Source organism: Opisthocomus hoazin, chromosome 7 (genome assembly GCF_030867145.1).
Source record: "Opisthocomus hoazin isolate bOpiHoa1 chromosome 7, bOpiHoa1.hap1, whole genome shotgun sequence".
Taxonomy (NCBI): Eukaryota; Metazoa; Chordata; class Aves; order Opisthocomiformes; family Opisthocomidae; genus Opisthocomus; species Opisthocomus hoazin.
Window position 1 is genome coordinate 48278734 of NC_134420.1, and position 22832 is coordinate 48301565.

The 22832-nt window shown below is 42.4% G+C and overlaps 1 protein-coding gene across 5 annotated transcripts in view; it reads left to right on the top strand.

Moving 5' to 3' along the window:
- Positions 1-22832, top strand: part of TTLL5 (tubulin tyrosine ligase like 5) — a 150530-nt gene that overhangs the window by 10526 nt on the left and 117172 nt on the right. For 3 of the 5 annotated variants that reach the window (XM_075425856.1, XM_075425855.1, XM_075425858.1), the window contains exons 10-13: positions 14967-15068; positions 15217-15308; positions 15808-15846; positions 17386-17493. In XM_075425856.1, the coding sequence (XP_075281971.1) occupies positions 14967-15068; positions 15217-15308; positions 15808-15846; positions 17386-17493 (341 nt within the window). The remainder of the gene's footprint in view (positions 1-14966; positions 15069-15216; positions 15309-15807; positions 15847-17385; positions 17494-22832) is intronic. The other 2 variants (XM_075425857.1, XM_075425859.1) reach the window with 1 other exon arrangement.

The window sequence follows — 22832 nt, forward strand, 5'->3', positions numbered from 1 at the left end:
GGAGACCTGTTGTTAGCTGTGTTGGCCTTTGTTTTAATACTTCCAACTGCTCTTCTAATTTTTGGGTCAGTATTTGTATTTTCTACAGTATTGAGTGAGTGGGTTTAGACTAGTTCACTGTTCTTGCCCTGCAAGATGTCAATTTTCTTTTCCATGTAAGTCATGAAAGATACTTAGGAATCCCAGGAGGAACAATTCTACCAAAAATACCTGTTTCTCTTCATCACAGAAGTTTAGCTAAATACCTGTCTGTAGTAACTAATAAATTTGAAATAATCACCTATCTGAATTTCCAACAGACCAGAAACTTTAGTACTGTTTGAGAAGACAATGTCATAGGGCTGTCTTCTGCAACAGTTTTAAGTGGTGCTGAATTTGTCTTATAAGCACATCTGACATACCCAGAAAGAATATCTCTAGGGTTCAAGCCTGCATGGCTCTGTCTTGGGTAGATACTGAATCCAACTTGTCTTTATCCAAAGCAGATACTGAATCCAAAAGGTCATATTAATAATGATCCCGCAAGAAATATCCTTCTTTAAATTGAGGAACAGATCCTCTTCCTGTGTGTTGTGATGTGCCTCTGCCTGCAAAAATAAGGTGCAGAGATTGCTTCCCTGAAGTGGGGCAGGAAGGGGTAGCTCATCTTGGTCAGTGGGGAAACTTGACAACTATGTTCATTTTAGAAAAGGAGCCTTAAACATGCCTGGCATGCAAGACTTTTCTCTTGGGAATCAGCAATAAAATTGTTAGTTGCTAATATTGCATGTTATTGGAAAGTGAAGAGGGAAACATGGTCATTGATTGTGAATATATGAGTAGATTGCTAGGATGTTCTCAAAATGGGCAGTGCCTATCAGGCCTCTGAAATAGGATTTGCACCATCATTAATGTCTTAAAGGTAGTTCTGCTGATCTTATTGTAACAAATGACTTGACTTCTGCAAAAATCCATCTGTGTAAGAGACAAGTGTTCTACTCTGTTTGGGGGCAAGTGTGCCAGTTCCATAATAAACAGCATTTTTTGTCTCTGACAGTAGAGTAACATGTTTTGTTGGGGGGGGAGAGGGGGGAGTGTATGTGGGGATGTGTATGTGTGGTTTTTTTTTTTCTGTTAACAATTCTAGTTATATTAGACGTCTTGGGAAGGAAACAAGTATATTCTTTCGACTGAAATACACTGGTCAGCCAGTTCTAGTGAATCCTGTAAGATAGAATCATGGGGAAGTTTGGAGGTTTTTAGTCCAACCTCCTTCTCAAGCCAAGACTACCTTCAAAGTTTGGGCAGGTGCTCTGCGGCCTTCTATCAAAGTTTTGAATATTTTCTAAGAATGGAGATTCCATAGTCTTTCCTGCCAACCTGTTCCAATGCTCATTGACCGTTCTTGCTGTGAATGTATGCATGCTTTTTGTATCTAATCAGTATTTTCATTGCTGTGGTTTGACTGTTGCTCTTGTCCTTCTGCTGTGCACCTCTGAGAAAAGTCTGGCTCTGTCTTTATAGCCATGCATTAACGAGTTGAACACAGTAGTTAGGTCTATTCTTAACTTTCTTATCTGCAGGCTAAACAATCCTTTTCTCATGAGCTTCTCCTTGTGCATCATGTTTTTCAGGCCATTTTAATAGTTCTCTGCCAGACTCGTATCGCTTAAGTCTCAACACTTTTACTGGGGGGCTCGTAACTGGAGGTGATGTTCCAGATGTGTGTCCAGTGCTCGCTGAGCACTCACAAGAAATACTAATCCTTTCCCTCAACCTACTGGCTACACTCTTCTTGATACAGCCCAGCATCTAGTTAGCCTTCATTGTGGCAAAGGCAAACTGCTAGTGCATGTTCAGCTTGTTGTCCACCAGGACTGCTTGTCTGTTCTGCAGAATAGCTTTCTGTCCACCTAGCCTGTACTGTTGGACAGGGTTGTTCCTCCCAGGTGCAAGACTCTTGCATTTGCTTTTGCTAAAGTTTGTGAGGGTTCTGTTAGCCCATTTCTCTAGCTTTACAGGGGCCATTTGAGTGCTCAGGTCTTGAGCCATACCATCCACTGCTTTCCCTTTGTCCCCAGAACCATTCATGTCATCCCAGAACGCAATCGGGAGGCATCAAATGTGATTTGCTGTTGGAAAATTTGTGCTTGCTGTTCCAAATAATCATTTTATCCTTCATGTGCCTGGAAACACCTTCCTGAAGGTAATAGTCCAGGAGCTCCTACTGGTAGCAAGACTGTAGATCACCTGGACTATCCTAGGTAAAAGGTCTCTTGAGACAATGATCTGATTTCTTTGAGTTTGTGAGCCAGTGCCCCTACTTGATAACCTGGGTGCTGGCTGGCTGAATTTTTTTGTTCTTTTGGCATTCAGAATATTCACTTCTAGGGCTTGAAACAGTGTTGCAGTCAATGCTGAGCAAATAATGTAAGTTTTTTCTTTCTGGGTATCCATCCAGAAGCATCAATCTTAATATTTCTGGACTCTCTGTCGTGGTAATAACCCATGTGACGGTAATACTTGCACGTCACTTCTCAGTGTTCTAAAATCCTTAACAGTCTTATATGTGTTTAGGTTCCGTTTGTTTAAATGGTAATCAAATCTAGAGCACGTGGTGCCCACATACATGGCAAGTGGACCGTATATGTGCAGGACACCACAGTACTACAAATGGTAGGTATCCTTTCCTTCATCTTGCAGCTCTCTGTTAGAGGTACCTGTGGAGTCTAACTGTGGCACTAGGTGTCTTAGTGCTGCTCTGTGATGTGGTCAGCTGTACCAGTACACCTGTGGGACTAGTGTAGAGGGAATAATGAAATGTTATCTCTGGTCTAAGAACAATCCTGACTCTGGAGGGTAATGCTAGTTCTGTTATTAAACTTCAGCTGCCCACCGAGCAGTTTCAGCTGTCGTGCCAGCTACAGCTAAAGGCTTGTAGCAAGACTTGTAGTTGAATGTGTTCACAAGATGGGTATAAATTTATTGCAGCCAATATCTTTAATTACTCTTAAACTTTTCCCTTCTATGGCTGTAGAGTTGGTATATTTGTGCAGCAAGTGCTGGCAAGCTTTCTTCGGAGGACAACACTCGAGCATGAGCCCAGGTTCATGAAGACCTTAGGTGGGCTGTTCTGTGTGGCCTCCAGATGGCACTAGTGGTCTTTAGCTTTAGAGACTTTGCTTATTCCTGTACACTGGATTTGCAAATTCGGTTGGTGAGAGGTAAGGAACCTGGAGCTACTGGATTCTGGCTTCCCATTTAGCTTTTTTGCCTTCCATTTAACAGTGTGAGTTAAGTGCTGGGAGAGACTCTTTTATTGTCTCACACAGTGTAATGCTTTGGTTTAAAGCTGGGACAAAGCTTTAGCTCTGCAGGGAGGGGGGAATGCTTTAACCTTTGGGAGTGGAAGCTGTTTTGTTTTCTTTTTTTAAGAAAAAAACCCCACACTGCTTGAGAGTGGAAGCAATTTGTAAGCAGAGAACTGGGAGGTAAGTTCAGGGCCTGGAATCAAAGGTGGTATTGAAGCAATCTAAGGGGAAACCCACCAGCAGAACAAAGGAATCTGTTTTCGGGACCTCCGCTAGTGCTTGTGGTGCACTATGGTGACTTCCATGTTATGAGTTTGCTTTCTGAAGGTAGGTAGTCTCTGAAGTATAGTCAGGCTGACCGCTTCTGGGTTGTCCTCTTAATTTTCTTTTTCACTTTTTCTTTGTCTGAAAGGTAATGTTCCCCTCCAGTGTTATGCTTTGCATATTCTAAGAAGAGGAGGAACCTGACTGTAGCAGTAAAGTTGGTGACATCTAGTAGAAAAGGAGTTCTGTCAGGAAACCATAAGATGTAATGATCTTTAAAAGGAACAGACCTGGTATTATACACATTTGTGATGCTTGACTAGATAATTCCTTAGGCCTGGTTCCTCTTGGCACAGCTAGACTTGTCATGACATGATCTAGAGTGGAATTTGAGGCTTCAGTGCTGAGGTGAAGGGGATTATGGATCCAGCATATGTAAATTGTGTTTCACTTTCCATGTGGAAGAGTGAAGAAAATGTTTACTTTTGAAGGAGATGTGAAGAGTGTGTACCCGGAGGTGTGTAACAAAGCCTTCAGCTATTGTTGCTTGATTTGTGCAGGAAGTACTGCATGACTGTGGTTTGCCCTGGCCAAAGTTCTGTGTTGTTTTTTTTTTAATGCATTTTCTCAGGAAGATATTGACCTCAAGGCTTTTTTGTTAATCCCTGAAAAGAATATTAAGTAGAATTTACGAAGTGCTGATGGTGAGTAGGTTGCTTTTGTAGCTATTTCCACCCTACTCCCTGTGGAATAAGCTGTATTTAGTAGGGATAGAGCTGTAGGAACAGAGCCTTAGGTCAGCAGAGTTGGATATTGGGCTTCTGGAGAGTACCGAAGAATGGTGTCAGTGAATGTTCTCTATGTTTTCATCTTTCGTTACAATACTGCTTTTCTGGTTTTGCCTCCCTCAAACTCAGTCAACCTCTTCTTGCGTATTTCAGGCCTGGTTCACCTCTAGAAGGAAAGCTGCTATTAGATTCGTTGGGGGACACTCGGTGATCTGTTTGGAGGGAGTGGGGTGGGGGTTTTTTCTCCTTTGTTCAGGCTTGAAACAAGACTGAAGCTGTGCTTAAGGCATAAAGCAGCACTGGGTGACTTAAGATCCTGTTTGTTGGATTGAAAAATGTGGTGTTGAACACTTTTCTAGTACATATTTTAAAAAAAAAGTAGACAAAGTGTGCTGCTGTACATCTGTTAAATTGGCAGATACTTAGTAACTTGGTGCTGGAAAGGACAATTATCATCTAGATTGGCCATCTGTGATTCACAGCCTGGAGAACTGTAGCTGGGACCTTTGTATTGAAGGTATAGGCTTGAAGAATGGGGTGGTCTTGGCAAGCTTGGTCCGGGTTTGCCTCAGAATATAACTCAGTCATCTAATCATATGTTAGAAATCTGGGTAGTTTTATTTATCTGACACTTCAAAAGTATGTGAGGGAATATATTTATTGACATACGTTTATACCTTTATATCCTAGTATGAATAAGAGGTGCACTGTTAATAAACTACAGTCTTAATTACGAACTTTGACATGCTTTTGAAGGTGACTCATCATGCCCAGTTCTGTGGAAGTCCCAAGGCTGCTCTTACAGCCAACTGTTGAATTGATGGATTATGCTGGTTTTTGGAGGGGCATCCATGCAAGGAGAGAATAACAAGCCTGACTTGTGTCTGAAGCACAGCTGAAGAGACATGGGACCATGGGACCATGAATAGCTTATGCTGTTTGTGACCTTTCTGCATTTTGCTAGCTAGGGACGTCTCCCTCTCCCGTCTGACCTTCCTTCCCTCTCTGTACCTCCTGGTGGAAGAGAAAGGAGCCTGGTGGACCTGTCTTACTTGGTGCCTGCGGACATGATGGGGACTTGACACGTGGTATGGCGAATTCATAGTGAAATGGTGCCTTGTTTTGGGGAGACTTCTCTATAGCCTACTTTTTTGCCTAAACTACCAGGTTTAGGCAGCCTTAGTTCTGAACCTGAATGGCCTGGCAGGAACTTCTTAGTCAGATTGACACTGAATTTGAAAAACAGAGTTTTTTTGAAATTTTTTTATTTAAAAAAAAGGGCAAAAGTGAGCTGAAAACAAAATGTTCTTGCAAAGGGCCCGAGAAGCAGAAGCTGGGGGAGACTTTCCAGAGGGACACGAGAGTTCTCATCACAGTGGCATAGACAGCTGGGCTTCACAGCGGCTGCCACCCGCTGCCATCCTGCTGCTTGAGCTCACCCCCCTCAGCATTGCAGTGCCTCCACCTTCGGTAGCCTAGCTTCCTAATTAGCACTGGCTCCACTGGGATATTTACCTTTTCTGTGCTGGATTCCTGTGGTTTCCAAGGAATTCAGGTGCTTACTTGGAGCCAAAGAATTCACATTACCTCACAGGCTGCGCTGAAGCCAGAGCCGGCTGCAGCAGCCCTGTCCCCCTTGCAGTAACCCCTGCCTGGCAGGCCTCTACTTCTTAGGGAGCGTAACTGACTGCTGCATGGACACCTGGGATCAGACTGCAGCCGCTCTCGTAGGCATCGCCTCGCTAAGAAGCTGTGGAGCAGTGTTTTTCATTGGATGTCCTCACTGACTTTGGACCAGTGGATAGTGCATCATGTCAGGAGACTTCCTGCTGCTGCCTTGCTTTTTAATTACGATAAATGAGTTTTGGATCACTGAGGGAAAAGATCTGTCTGTCTGTTTGTCTATGTATGTCTTTTAACAGAAATTTACTGCCTATGCAGACACTTGTTACCTGATTTTAGGCTACGGTTTACTTTGAATTCTTTTTTGTAAAATGGGGTAGTTGAGCCTTAGGCTGCTACTGCTTGGGAGTTGCAAGGAAGTCTACTGTAAATATATACAGTAAAAACTATAAAAAATATTGTGTGCAAGTCATGGCTTAGTGATGCTCTTTCTTAAATCTGGTTCCCATGGCAGGTAGTTAGACACTTGTCTGTGGTATAGGATGCAGCCCTTTGTTAGGGTCCTTGGACAAGGTTTTTTTTCAACAACCTACTCTTGTGGAGCTTCATCCAAACTGCTGTTTTGGTTCAAAGAGCTGTTTAAAACAAGGAGAGCAAAAATTGGTCCTTGAGCAATATTTGTCTATGTTGCAGTGATGTAGTTATAATATTAACATAGCGTTTCACCATTCTCTAGTAAAAAGAAGTGTGTATTGCTAGCTTCAGCAACCTGTCTTCTTGATGGCATGTTTTAGGAAATTCTGAGGTAAGGTAGCTAAATACTAACTAGCAAGCTTGGTTTTTGATCTCTTCTGCAGACCTTTCATCTTTCATGTTCCTCCACCCTCCAAGTCATTTGGGTCTGTCTTTGGGTAGCAGAGGGTGGTCTACAAGCAGGGTCAGTGTACTAAAGAATCGGAGAGGCTGGGCAAATCTTGGTGACAGTCTGCACAATGAGAATCTAGAGAATGTGAGAAACGGAATAGAAGACGTTCACTGATCACAGAGTGGCTGAGATTGGAAGGGACCTCTGGAGGTCACCTAGTCAACCCCCCCTACTCAAGCAGGGTTGCCAGTTGCCTAGGACCATGTCCGAACGCTTTGGATTATCTCCAAGGAGGGAGACTTTACAGCTTCTCTGGGCAACCTGTCAGTGCTTGGTCACTGTCATGGTGTCTCCTTATGCTCCACAGGTTCAAAATCCTGTTAATGGCAGTGCGTAATTTGAAAACTTGCAAATTTGTTACGAAAAGATAAAAAAGGAAAATAAGTCTTGTTGGTTTTTTTCCTGTCTCTGCAGACATCTGGTAAAACTGCTCCTGGATCTTGTTCCTTAACATAGAACTGCTTGAATAATTTTATCCTGCTTTGGTTAGAGAAACTCTGCCCTCATGGAGATGTCACCAAAACTCCTTTTTGTGTTTAGTAATTCCCTTACAAACTTTGGCTCCTATTCATACTCAGTTGCTAACTGAAATATCAGACGGATGCTCTGGAAAATGTTCTTGTTGGAAACAGGGGGATTGTGATGATCTCTAGACTTCTGTTTTCTGTCCTGTACTGCAAGGGAACTGGGTCCCAGGTGGTATTTTGGAGACCAGACCTTGATAGTGTTAAAAATTGAAATATCTGTAGTTCTCCTCTACCAGGAGTTTCAATTGTCCATTGAAGCTAGGACACCTTTGGGTGTCTTGTTTCTTTTCATCCTGATTTTAACAGCAGTTCATGGGAACCGTGAAGATAATTGAACAGTTTTCTATGTGGCCTTAGTTCCTTAAACAAAGTGGCAGCTAACAGACTAACAGAGAAGCCAAAGTCTAATGCGTGGGTAGGGGAGGGAAGAGGGACTGAGGAAATGACTCCAAGCATAAAATGTGAGGAGCGTGCTTATAGAGATACTACACTGGTTATTTCCAGGACATTTAGGCAGGAGCTCTCTGTGCACTCATGGAAAAGGCTATCTTAATGTGTGCTTTTTCTGTAGCACTTGTTTGGGAGAAAAGGGATTAACTATTCTTTCCTTCTTCCAGGGTCTTTTCTCTTCTCCTCTTCCTTTCCCAGGCCCTGGCTACATGTCTCAAATAAGCATTCCAAGTTTCATGCAAAAACATGTAACATCTTATGTAAATATTTAATGATCCAGTTGACGTATTTCCAAAATGACTTGCCTATGACAAACTTTACCTTGTGGTCAATTAATTTCCTGAAGTAATGCTGGGGATAAGGCAAAGAACGGTGTAGAACCCCTCAGGTAGCGTCCCGCCTGAATGAGTGACAGTAGAAGCGTAGGTTGTTTGGGTTAAGGTCAGTGTAGGGATGAGGGTTAGGGACCGATCAAAGTTTGACATAGCGTGGTGGATTTGGGGATTCCTAGAGATAACTGTGGGCTCTGTGACATGTTTTGTAGATTGCTAGGTCAACAGGGAAAAGTGCTGCTTGTCACTTGTGGAGTAGGTGGCCTACTGAAGGTGGAGTTTAAGCTTCCTGATTAGGCTTACAGTGAACTCTTTACAAGATGGGAAGGGAGGGCAGTAATCTGTTGGTATCTGAATGCCAAAGGTGATTTTTAACAGGGGAAGTCTGAAACACGGCAGGGAGGCAGAGAGCTGGGATGCCTCTGTATAATGTACTGTTAGCCTGGAGGTTGAGATTACATCTGGAGTCTGAAGGAGCTAGTAAGGATTTCTGCCTTGATTTTCTGTTCCTGCTGCCACTACTGCCACCCTACTGCTTGCTTTTGATTGCTCTTTCCCCCTCTCTGATCCAAGAGAAAGTGCAGCCAAATGTGCTGTTGTTGAAGGTGAGCTCTGTAGCAGTGTGTAGTTGCTGGTAAAGGGAATTGGCTGTTGCCTTCATTGGAGCTGGTGTGCGCCTGTATGACTTGACTGTGACCAGCTGAGACATGGGCAGGTGTGTCAGAACAATTGAATGTACGAGTGTCACTTCTCTATTCTAAGTTTCAAATTTGGAACTGAAAGGCATCTCTTCTGTCCTGCTGAGGAAAGAGAAGCTTCAGTGAAAGGGACAGAGGCTGCCAGGGCTGTTCACAATACGGTTGCTGCTACTTCGGCCTGGGAGGCTGTATTGCTGGCAGCAGTTTGTGAGGGAGACTGAACAATGCAGTCAATCTTGGTTTAACCTTTGCTATTTCCAGCTGTAGTGTTGGGGTAGAAGCTCTCCCGTAATATTTGTTTAGATGCTTTTGGAATCTAATCTCTTGTATATCATGTTAGTAGGTGCCCTTAACTTTCTTAACTTACCCCTTTCCTTGGATTTTAAAAGGACAAGCTTCTTTAGAAGGGGAGGATCTTTGAGAGAATGGCAGTGCAGTATAGGCCAGGGAAACAAGTTAATGAAAGCAAATATCTTTGATATCACTTGCTGTTCAATTTTGACAGTGAATACAAGCAGTATGTAAAACTAAGACAGGTGAAGTGCATTCTGTGTCCTTGCTGCTGTGAGCTATATTATCTCTGTGTGATACGTATCGCAGAGGTGACCCAGGTTATTGCTGTGATAGGGGACTATTCCTCCTGCATCCTCTGCTTGTCTCCCCCCAGTCTGTTGTCAGGTGAAAGAGAGCTCAGCCAACAAAGGAGAAATCCAACTTTGAAAATTTGTGATTAGAACCTGCTTTATGGAGAAAGCAAATCTGAATTCAGGCCAAAACAGAGTGGATATCCATCTGATGTTGCATACAGAACCAACATCTATTCCTTTTATGGTTATCTCTGTGACATTTCACATTATTAGGAAGAACAACTACTGGTTTAGATCAGGTGGGGTCAGAAGAGCACACTGAAGTGGCAGGAAGCCTTCCTGGCTGACCAATAGTGGAAAATTTCACCTGTTGCTAGATTTTTTTTTTTTTCTTTTTCACTGGACAAGTCATACAGGAAAATTCTTTGTAAGAATTCAAACCAATGTGGATCCAGTTGTTGAATGTTTCAGACCACACAAACTTAACTACCAGCAATACACAGCAGTGTTAAGTTTGTTGGGTTTTTTGCATTTTCCTATGGAGTAGTCTGGAACTTGGACGGGATCAAATCACAGTGGGGGAAGAGAAGAGTTGCTTGAAGCAGAGCAAGAAAGAGGTGATGTTAGTGACCAGAAGATAACGTATTGAAGAGTTTCACTTGATAAAATAGTCTCCTTTGGCTGAAGATGCGCCTCCGCACATGGACACTCCAGCTGCCAATTTAGGAGTACTCTTGGATTCCTGGCTGATTGCACGATCCCGCATAGCAGCATCAACGAGTAATGCTTTGGCTAGGAAACAGTCCTATCCTGGCAGATGATGACCTGGCCTCAGTTATTTGTGCCTTCATCACTCTTTGGCTGGATTATAGCAATATGAGATACCTGGGCATGAAGCCTTTAGTGCTTAGGAAAATAGCTCGTGCAGAAAGTTGCAGCATGTGCTTGTGGTAAGTTGTGTTACTGGGAAAATATCAGGCTTGCCCTTTATTTTCTGTGCCACCTTACAATATAGTTTCTAAATTGCTTTTAGGGTATTGGCCCTTATCTTTTAGGTGACAAATATTTTATTCTCAGAAGTGGCCAGAAATTGGGAGAGTGGCCAGAAATTGGGAAAGAGAAGGTCCCAGAATGAAACAATGCTCTGAAAGATTGAAAGATTTCTCAAGAGTTTATTCTAATCTGAGGTTAACATCTAGATCTCACAAGCACTGAAGTTTTACTACTTTCCACTCTTACTGTAAATCCTGTTCCTATGACCTTATTGTCTCTAAAAATAACCTGTAAATTTCTGTTGAAGCAAGACATTCTGTAGCTTGGAAGTCTCTTGTCTTTCCTGGAGAGAACAAGTGTGGGGGATGAGTAGCCTTGTTACTGCACTGGAAGAAAGATACAGTGAAATATGGTGTGAAAAGCTATAGAACTATAGAGTACTGAAGATAATCGTAACTGGTATTTCAGTGGTAGTAACGCTCTTCCATCCCAAGCTAGCGTGGAACACTGTAAGGGGTGTGGGCAGTTGTCAGCGTTATACCTGTGATCTGTCACCATTCTAATATCCAGAGGCTCTTGATAGAGGCTCTAGAAATAACTTGGATTTTCCATTTGCACAGTTGCACTTAATACAAGGCTAGTAAGACTGTTAAACCAGCTCTTGGAGAATGCATTAAGCTGGCATTTGATTCTGTTGTTTAAAGCTTAGGGGTTTTTAATAGCAGGTTTGAGTCATTTAAATTTTTTGGTTGTTTTTTTTGATGCGTTGCTGAACTGGCCCATGATATCCCTTAAGATGACAGCATCCTAGTAGAAGAGAAAGTTTATGTACTGAGAGCTCTAGAATACATTGAAATCCCTCATGAATAATCAGTTCCCCATGGAAGTGTAAATTCTATGGGCATGGAGCTCAGACCACCTAATAGTTAAGGATGGTCTCTGTAGAAGGAAGCTAATGCAAGCATTTGCAAGGTGAAGAAGTACTGTTGTTTAGAAGTATTGTCTATGTCTGCCAGGGGTTCATAGCCTCATATTTCTGAATATGTGCATAATAATTAAAAAAATAAGAAGCTGATAACCATGGTGAACCTAATTGCCTTCTGCTTCAAAGTATCAAGGGAGCTGTGACTTTGTGGAATAGATTGTTCCATGTGCTGAGTATCTTCCAGGATCTGGCTAAAAGCATATTATCAACAAATGCTTTCAATATGCTGCCAATAAATGATTTTTAAGCTGGAAATGATGAAATCAGAATTAAGAACAAAATATACGATAGGACTGTTGTCATTCTTTTCAAAACAGAAGCACTAAATCCAGGAAACTTACAGTTAAACTGAAAAAAAAATTCAAATACTTTAAGCTGTGGAAATATGTGGAAAGGGGATCCAAACTTCCGGACTCTTTTTTCTGTTGCCAGCTGCTCTAACTTCAAATGTAGTTAAAGCTTGGAAAAATATGGTGCAAAATCTTTTCACTTTTTTTAACCTTGCCGCTTAGTTAGTTACATCATGGAGGCTTGTTTTTTTTTTTTTTCTTGTTCCCATCTGTGTGTTTAAGGATAATTTGATCTGATGAGCATCTTGATGGATTTGCTGGCATAGTTTTTGTGGAGAGAGAGATATTTCTCAAAATGGCTACCAAGTGAGGGCAGTAGTGGCTTCATTTTCACTGAGAAATTAGATTTTGGTTTTTTGGTAGTTCTTTCTAAAAGAAGGATTTTTTTTTTTTTTTTTTTTTTGTAGTTCAAGTTCTTAGATGTCCTGGTATAGTTCAGCTTCTTCTGAACTATGGAAAATAATAGGGGAAGGATGAGGAGAGATGACTATTAGTAAAGCAAATTGGGGATGCATTCTTTTCTGGACACTAACTTCATTGCACAGTCAGATGCTTCAAATTCCCCTCCGTCTCTCTCTTCTGTTTTTCTCGAGCACTGCCTTCCTTTTCCTGCTTTGAGGCTTCACCCAATTGTGCTCTCCTTTTCTTGCAACTAACCCTGCTCTCCTTGGTACTTTGTTTCTCTCTTGCCAGGGCTTCTTAGGATAGCATATGTCTGACTTCCCCTTTCCCCTTTCTTACTGCCATTTATCTCTTTCAAGACATTGGCATCTTAAGCTATTGTGGATGGTCAGAGTGAAGAAGGTGTGTTTTCTCTTGTTGGTTTGTTTGTTTTTGTTTTGTTTGGTTTTTTTTAAACTAGAACATGCTTGCTGTTACAAGCTGTGGTGGTTAGCAGTGGCTCATACTGGTCATTCCGCCAACCAGATGCCCTGGATTCTGCCCTCAATCTTCCGTTTTATTTATTTTTCTCAAAAGTCTGAGGCCTAAAATATATATTGAAACAGGAATTTATTACATGCAGAATAAGAAAATGATTGCAGTTGGACTGGATGATCATTGTAGGTCCACTCCATTTGGAACTATTCTATTACATTATATTTAACTTGATCCCGCATCCTTGTCTGGATGTAGGATTTGGCAAATATTGCCATAAGTTCTGTCCTGACTCTGCATCCTAACACTTTGATTTGTTATGTCTGAAAGAGGATGTACCTGCATCTGACTGGAAGTTAATTGGTATCTTTCTGCATTTGCTCAAGTGGCTATTCAGTCAGATCTGTGATCTGATTTGCCTGTGGCTACATAATTTGTGGAGCAGGTCAAGCAGAGTGGCTGGAGTGTGCAACTGAGCAGATGATGAGCTTTCAGCACCAGTGCATCCTTAGATTGACAAAGGCTGATCGTGCAACTACACCTTTAGAAAGCAACTTTTGCACAAGATGTAATTTTAAACACTTTAAATTGGCATGGCTGTCAAGTGAAACAGTCCTGCACTCTTCCTGGCTGCTGTTCCCATTCTCATGTTGACGCTTTCCTTTCCTGGCACAGGTATATGATCAGTTCCCCTCTGGCTGCACAGTGCAAACTGGAATGGAGGGGTAGCATGGGCAACTGTACTAGCAGTTGGTTGCAGGAAGCTCCTTTTCCTCCCTGAGAAGCTTGTAGTGTTTCAGCATTCATTCAGCCTCTTCTTAAAGGGGTGTGCTGTTGAGAAGATTAGTGTTTAAATTCCTTCAGTGCAATTTTTTGCTGTATTCCTGTGCTTGTTCAGGGGCTTGTGGTGTCCATTGTATTGTGTCACCAGAAGCATTTCTGTACCCATGCAGTGAAGTGATTTGATTTGATAAATAGCTTAGCAGAAAAGACTTTTTTAGATGGTTTGCTGTGCAGGACAGACACTCTTGTGCTGGTATTGTGCAGTTAAAATGAAGGTGGAAAGCGGAGGAGAGAAAATATGGATAGCTTAAGTCTGTATGGCCACTGGTGGTGGATGGTGGAAGCTCATCACGCTACATTTTTATAGCTGGATCAGGAAGCTGATCTACCTTTGTTGTTTTGCACCCTTCTCCCTCTGACATCATATTCCCTCTGGCTCCCCCTCAATACAAAGCAACACAAAAATCCCTCAAACACCTTACAAACCAAAATCCTGGGCTGTTTTTCAGTTGGATCAATGCGTTGATTCATTTCAACACAAATGTCCGTGATGGTAGTGTATGGCTAAGGGAGTGGTGATGGGGTACGTGATTACAGTACAGGTAATGCCGTTTAATCAGGAGGTTACCGCTGTTTCCAAAATAAATAGATTGATTGAATTGTGGTATTGATGGCTGTAACAGGGTTCACAGAGAGACTAGATAAGCTTGTAGCAGTGTCTTGCTCGTGAGTATGATCTTCCCTACAGTCCCTTTCCTTGTACACAGCTGGGTGACATCTTTGAGATATGGAAGAGCTGTGTAGTCCCTAAGACTGACAGCACCCTGGAGAAGATGCTGCATTGTTGGATGAATTGGTCTGGCCTGCGCGTTGTACCTGGTTTCTTGGATGCCTCTTTCTCAAGAGTATTGGCAGTTGTCAGCTGTGTTGTTGGTGATGGTAGAAATCTGTTCCTACCCTCAGCCTGCCATAAGGCATCCTTGGATACGCAAGAACTGAGCTGTGCTTGTATGAGACTTCAGGAAATACTGACTGTGGTATGCATATGGAGTAGGATTGCTCTGAATGAGTGCGTTTGCTAAGACCAGTGAATCTTGTGTATCCATGGTAGGTCCTATTGTGGAACGGAAAGGACAGTGACACTGACTGTCTAAAACGAAGTGGCCGGTTTAACCAGAATGCACAAGAACCACAGATCTAAGCAGTTGAGGAAAAAATGTGCCTAGGATGATGCGTACACTGCTAGGCTGTGAAAACTCCCGGGAGAAGAAATGGAGCTCCCTGCTTTAAGATGCTGAAAAGGAAACTAAATGCACCTAGATGTGGCCCTTGAGCATTAACTGTATTTTTTGTGAGGAGAGGTTGCATTTGATGAAGTCTGATTAAATGCGTTTTCTCCCTAGCTCTGGTTGTTGAGTGGTCTGTGTAGTAGGTCATATTTAGCAAGCATGTTACTTGTTCAAGAAATACTGTGAATCTTTATCCCTCTTAACAGGTTTGCGACAGTGAGGTATGACCAGGCATCCAAGAACATTAAAAACCAGTTCATGCATCTCACCAACTACAGCGTCAACAAGAAGAGTGGAGATTATGTCAGGTACTTGGCTGGAAAAATGGCACTTGATCTCTAGAGGTTAAATCAATTTACCTAAGTTGGTCTAAGGCTGATGCAAGTCCATAGAGGTAGGCCAGTGGTGTCAACCATTCTGTGATTCTGTGAACTTGCATCTTCCATTTATTTTTAGCTGTGATGATCCCGAAGTAGAGGATTATGGAAACAAGTGGAGCATGAGTGCAATGCTGAGGTACTTAAAACAAGAGGGGAGAGACACAGCAGGTCAGTACAGATCCTGTTCTTTTATTCTCATGTTGGACCTTAATCATCTCACTAGTGTGAATCCGAAGAAGTCAGGGAAGAGCCCCAGTGAGTCCCATTTAGCACCAGAGCAGGGTGGAGGGAAGCATTGTTTGTTACAGCTTACTTGCTAGAGCTGTGCGTTTATTCTCTGTCCCCAGAGATGAATCCCATCCCCAGAGATGAGGCTTACCCCTTCCCTGCTGCAAATAATATTCTGAGACTTTCTCAGGGTGTGTTTCTTAATATTTTACTACATTTCCCGTTTCTTAAGGTCATTCCATTCCTTCTAAAAGCTTCCCTCCCTCTACTGCTCCCATGGCCTGTTCAGTCTGATGAGTGACCAACCTCTGGAGAACTATGCCAGTTTGAATGACTCTTGGATGTGGTGTCATCTTTCCATGGCTCAGGTTTTTGCTGGGTGTTTTCATTTCAGTCTGTGTTTCATATAAAATAGCTCCCTCTTCTGCACTTTTGCCAGGTCTGCTGGGAGTAAATGCATCTGCAGAGCAGAATCCAGGTATATCCTTTAATGGATAAGTCACCTGTGATACTAAGGTGTCAGTAACACTACTTATAGCAGCTATGCCCATATTGCAGATGTTGCCAGGGAACACTTAGATGTTGGAGGAAGGGGTCTGAATGTGGCTCTCAGATGGAAGTAGACTTTTTCCCAATCATACGTGTGCATGGGTGTCCAATCACTTGCACCGTATGTTTTCAGTAAGCTGTGTACGCGTAGTTATTTGTCTTGATATGTTTCCCCACCCCAACCTCAAGTATAGAACATGCGCTCTTAAGTGAAGTGCTGAGCAATGCAAGGAGGTTTCCTAACTATCCATTACAAGTCTTCTTGCACCTTTCTCTGATGCATCTGGTTCTGGTCATAAGGAGGCAGAATGCTGGCTGGGAAGTGCTGGCCTTGTCTGGGCTGGCAAGATTTTTGTGTTCTGGGATGTTTATGCACACTTAAACATTCCCATGATGTGTTGATGCCACTTAGTTGTCTTCTGGTACAGAAGTTCACATCTGAAATTGCTTGCATGCCTCTCTGTAATTATTCAAGTCCCTGCACATCGTCATCTGAACATGAGAAATAGTAATTGTAGGCCTAAGTCAAACTCTCTAGTCAAGTGGTTTGTACTAGATGTTCTTTGGGACAGGGATTACCAGATGTCTGTATGGGTTTGCTGATGGCCTTGTGTGTTTGCTTGTGATCCATTTGAGGGGTGGGGAAGCCTGTCCTATCATCCCTACTAACTTTTCAGGCCAGTGTTCGTTCATTCCCTCCTCCTCTCACTTCTCTATTGCTTGTCCTTGAAAACAGAAACTAAGTGTGGTGTCCTTTCTATTGCATGACTCATCCCAAGCCCAAGGTCTACGTCTAACGTGCATCTTTTCTTGCCTTTTGCTCCCTCTGTCAGCTCAGATTGCTGTTCCTGAGCTCAGTTTGCAGGCCCATACAGGAGCTGGAGAGAGCTTCCTGACTGAAATTGCAGTTTATATGTTGGTCAGCAGGACTGGGAGCTGTCACCAGTCATATAATTTTGAAATGGTTTGTGAATCATAGTATGGGAACAGCTGCTTTAGAGGAAGGTGCAACATCACAAACAGTTATCTCACAAAAACTTCTCCTGTGGACTTTTATATCTCAGTGGCTATGGCTTATTCTCTGTAGTTTAAGAGCTTATCTTGCTAACCCACTCTTGTTTAATTCTTCCTAATACTCTGAGTGAGCGGTGATCAGACTCCAGCTGACTTGTGCTGATGTGCTTGGCATATATTTCTGTTTACTTGTACTGTACATATACTCACTTTTATCATTCTCATTTGTAAATATTTTTGCGCTAGCATACTTATGCATGTATCTATGTAATTAGGCTTGCATGGATTTCCAAACATCATTGCTTTGTCATCCATAGGCTCTCATGTGCTTTGATTCAAAAAAATATCTGTCCATATGCATACAGTCATGCTTTTCTAGATATTGTGTGCTACTTCACAATTTGCTTTTTCCATTTTTTTTTTTTTTTTCCTCCTTTTCCTCCCCTCCTTGCAGCACTGATGGCCAACGTGGAGGACCTGATTATCAAGACTGTAGTTTCTGCTGAGCTGGCCATTGCCACAGCTTGTAAAAGTTTTCTGTCACATCGTGGGAGCTGCTTTGGTAAGGCACTGGGGACATCTTTGTTGGTTGGCTCAAGTACTGTTTGAAACTTCCAGCTTTCTGATGCTACAGACAAACGTGCATTCCCTACTGCTAGGAAGCCAAATACTGGTTTTTTTCCTCAATATAGGCCTCTGTGAGGGCAGGGAACATTTAATCACAGTTGCCCCTGTGCCAGTGTCATTTATCAGAATCTTATGCTAGAAAATGTGATGATGAAAAAGGACTTGACAGGAAACTAGGGAAGTGCTGGAAAGTTGAAGTTACTGACCCACTAGTGCCCTTGCAAAGGATGGCTGTGGATGATTAAACATCCCTTTAGAGGGTTTAATTTTTTCTATTGAGCCATCTAGTCCAATGTATTTCTGAATGATTGTCCTACATGCATCTGAGGATTAGGGAAGAATGGGTAATGCAATGCCTAGAATGATGGTGGTGGGAATGCTTCTGGGCTTGTGCTTGTGTGAGAGTACCACATGGTGGCATCAAAGCCTACTTCTGGCAGAAGCTAGATGCAGAACTATGTGCTGGCAAAATAATTTGAGAGCTCGCTGGCAGCATATGCTGGGATGAGGTCCAGAAAGCAGCGGCTGGTACCACAGTGTGCCTTCTCTTGCTTTCCAGTGGCTGCTTCCCAACCTTCCCTAAAGAGGCCTCCTCCTGCTCTTAGCCCTTCTGTGCTTGTGTGGATACACGCACAAAGATGGAGTCTCGGGGCAGGGGAGATGAATGAGTCTAGGTGATGAGTCTAGAATTAGTCTCAGTCAGTGCTTAAACCAAAGACCAAGCCTGGCTTAAGCTATTCTGCATTTAGATATTGGGACTTACATTTAGACTAGCTGTGACAGGTAAATCCATTTGTGTGGTCCTTGCATTGCACTTGAGTATTGACAGTTCTGCAGCTTTCACTATAACATAAATGCTGTCATCTTTGGATATTTGGGGGTGATGAGGCAGTCAAGAATCAAGAAGGAACCATGGCTGATATGTTTAGTTACTTGCCAAACTAGCTACCTCTCTGGCCTTAGCTTCTCATGACTGACTCTGATGCTTTTGTTCAGAGTTGGAGAGCCTTGGCGTACATGGGGATTTATGAGTTAGATAATAGTTTTGGTGAAGTAGCAGTTTATCAGCTACTCCAGAAATATCAACAACTGGATTATAAAAAAACACACAAAAAAACTAACTGCATTTTTTTTGCTTCTCCCTTTTCTTTCCTCAGTTGTGTTTCTAGATTCCTGAGCTGGGTATGTGGAAACTGATGTTCCTCATGTACTTTCTGCTGGGCCTGGCTCTGAGGTTATCCCACTTCCTGCTGCCTCCCCAGGGCTGCACTAACCACCCTCTCAGATGCTCCCCCACAAATAAACTGTTTTGTTCCATTTATTTCAATGTAAACATAAATTAAGAGCTTCCCAGGAAAGAGAGCTTAAGTAGGAGCCATACAGCTTCCCTAGGGAGCCTGAGGCATTTCCAGAGCTCCGTACTTTCTGCCACCTTCCCCCACAATTAAGTGGTGGTCCTTGTCCCAAGGATTTGAACTGCCCTTGTGTATGCTCATTCTTCATCTGTGTGTCTTATTCTGACACTCCTTGGTTGTGCCACTTTTAACCCTGTTGTAAAAAAGGCGTGTGTTCTAGCTGGAAGTGTTCAGAATGGCTGAGTTCATAGCTGTTAACATGAGGGAGAAAACTGAGGCAGCATGCAGAGGCTCCCAAGAGGTTTTTGGGTGTTTTTTTTCTTTTGTTCTGGGCTGTGAACAATGAGACTGCATGTGTATATTGAGAAAGACAGATCATCTGAAAAGTATCTCAGACTTCAGAAACGAGTATCTGGGATTCAGATACAGAGGTAGACCTTGTTTGGAAAGCTTCTAGAGAAATATGACTAACTTAATATGTATTCTACTCTAGTCTTTGTAATGCTGTTCTAGGGAATAGGATTCCGGCACAATTGCCACCTTCCTGCTAAAAATTAAATCACAAGGACTAATTTATGTAGATTAGGTTGCCCACTTTATTTCTATAACAGTTTAGCACTGCTGTGGTCCTTCATTCCTTTCCCAAGTAAATGTTTTTTACGTCATATACTTGTTTTCTAGGTTTAAGGGAAGAACTTCATTCATGGCTTCTTTGGGTTCTAAAATAAGACTGGTGAGACAGTCTGTATGATTCCAGCTACCCGTGCTTGCCTAGAAAGTGAGTGTGGTAGGTCAGGATGATTCTTCTTCTAATGTCAAAGTGGAGTGATGCTGACAATTTGTGGAACAATTGTGCTAAGTTCCCTTTTGGCCATGTCGTGTGAGCTGGTTGCTGCATTCTAGTAATAATCAGTTCTAGGAGGGCTTGGAATGCTCAGTAGTTTTGTTCTTCTGAAGTGCATTGCAAAAAGTACTGTAAGTACTACATGAATTTGTTGCAGCCTTGTTCCTGCATTGTTATTAACAATGTGATCTCAAGCATCTGTGTCGTTCTTTGTGATTAGCTAACAATTCCTCATGTAAAATTAAGCTGCAAGTAAAAATTGTCTTGACCAGCAGCTCCAGAAGAGAGCATGCTGCAGGACCCTGAACCGTTGAATTGTCCTGGAGCTGGTCACCGAGTTGTTGGTTGCCTCTGGAGCCACCTTTAGGAGAAACTGGGTTTTGCACTGACTTTGAGGGACATGATGTCTCAGTGGGAGCAGGAGGTACGATAGGGATACCTATGCCCAAGCCAGTTAAAGATTGTATTGTTCTCCCTCCTGGAGTAAGCACTTGTAGATAAGCTAGAAAAGACAGTGAGGCGTGCTTTCAGAGAGTATGAAAAATATCTCTGTAGGATGGTTTAGTAGGGGATGGAATGAAGGCAACTAGGTGCAGCATGTATTTTTACCAGCATCCAGTGTAGCACCATTTTCTGAACTGAAACAGGAGCCTGAAGAAGCAACAGATTTAAGTCCCCTGTTTCATTCCCAGCTCTAGTCAACCCTGTGGTGACACTGTTGGGCTCTTCTCTGATCAAGAAGGTATGGCAGGATAGGATAATAGGCATGTTTGTTGATCCCACCAAAGCAATGAGTTTCTTACTTAGCTGCTTCTGTGTCCTAAGGCTCAATTGGTCAGGCTTATGCTTCTAATCACATCTATATTAAGATGGTATAGAACAAACAGTAAGCTGTTGTACTACTTCAGTGGTGCTGACCTGGAGTTAAACGCTTAAACAAGTCTTCATTTGTATCTGATCACCAGTTCTCAACTAGTGATGTTACTGTTCTTCATGAACATTTAATTGTCTTTGCAGTGGCAGTTGACCTGTTTGCGGGAATGGTAGCCTTTTGTAGGTTTTAACAGTGCTGGCCTGCTCCATAAGGAATTTTGCAGGACACTAAAGATTTGAAAGTCTTAAGGAATTTCTGTGCAGTCTTCCTTGACAGGAGTATAAGTGAATCCCTGCTTAGAGACTTAGGTCATCCATACATATACCGTACACATATCCTATATATTTTTCTGGTTTCATAGATGACATGTGAAGGAAAAGGAGGACAGGTATTCCCCAAGCTTATCTTTTTTTGCAAAGGTTAATCCATTCTGTTTTTATACACTTACTGTCAGGCTCTGATTTAAAGCCAGTATGTAAAGATGCCATTTTGAATCTGAAAAAGGTTATCTTTAGTGTTCTCTGGCTATCATCAGATTCAGGAGCCCTGTACTTTTCAGGACAGGTCTTTTGATTATCCAATGTGTCAAGGTAGGTTTTGTAATGTAAATATATCTTCAGAATTTAGCAAAACTGTCAGCTGAGCTGAAGTGTAAAACAAATTCAAAGGACAGGTCTTCTAGTGATAGCTCCCGTAGGAGTAGGGGTTTATCCCTGCGCTGTTTTCCTTACTTGTCACTTCATAGCTCTACCTAACTGATTGTTGATGATTTTGCACCTGGAGCTCAGCTGAAAGAGTCAGGGTCCCTGTTGCTGCAGAAGCTTTCTGGCTTCTTTAGGAAGTTTTTCTCAGCTTGGTAGCACCAATTTTCTTTCTCTGCTGGGGCAGATCTAGGAAGAATTAACTCTTCCAAAAACAGCCATAAAGAAATTAACCAGCATTGTCAGTTTGTCGTCAGTGGACTTGTGCTGCCAAAGTCTGAATCAACCCTGGCTTCTCATTCCATCTTCTGCTGCTGTTGGTTCTTTTAGTGACATTAAGATTTTTAGCAGATGGATGAGAATATGGAAGTGAGGAACACCAGGTTATTATTGTCTTCTAGTTTGCTTGAGGCTAAGGTTGTTGGAGTTTAGGAGCTTGAAATCAGAAGAACGTGGGCTGATGAAGGCAGGAAACACATGCTGTCTTTCTCCTTCACCTCATGTACACATGTATCTATAAAATATATATATATATATAAAAGTTGGCTTTTATTTTGATCTACCTGCTACTACATTTTCTTAATTTGGCCAGTTCTCAATGGTGAAGAACAAGTAGCAACATTCTATTCTTCCGTTCCTCAGTAATGTAAGGGATGTTAAGTGATGCCCAAAGGTGGGTATTGGGATATGAACCTCTTTGCTTGCTGTGATCTCACATACTGTGTTGAAGAACTTTCTCCTTCATGGGTGATAACTTAGTTACCCTCTAAGATTAGGTTTATAAAGGCAGTCCAGTTGCACCAAGGCTTCTATTCTTTGATGTTAGCCTTGAAGATGGCCTTATTACCTTTTCTGACTTCAGAGTAGAAGGATGATTCCGAGTCTGATTTTGGTACAGGCGATGAGCCCAACTATAGTCATCTCTTCAGCAAAAAAAGTAGCAGTTTATGTAGAAGGAGGTCAACCAAGATGGTGAAAGGTCTGGAGGGCAAGACTTACGAGGAACAGCTGAGGTCACTTGGCTTCTTCAACTGGGAGAAGAGAAGTCTGAGAGTTGACCTCATTGCAGTTTACAGCTTCCTCAAGGGAGCAGTGGAGGGGGAGATGCTGATCTCTCTTTGGTGACCAGCGATAGGACACAAGGAAGTGGAATGAAGCTGTGTCAGGAGAAGTTCAGACTGGACTGAGAAGGTGGTCAGTCACTGGAACAGGCTCCTCAAGGAAGTGATCATGGCACCAACCCTGTCAGAGTTCAAGGAGCATTTGGACAATGATCTTAGTCATACGATTTATTTTTAGGTAGTCCTGTGAGGAGCAGGGAGTTGGACTCAGTGATTCTTATGGATCCCATCCAACTTGAGATATTCTATGATTCTATGTAGGCACCCTGAAATTAATCCACTTTTGAAGACTTTTATTGGGAATGTGACTAAGTGTCCTTCAAGCTTCAGTAGAAGGAAAAAAGGTTGAGAAGCCATCTTATAAGTGATGGATTTCTCT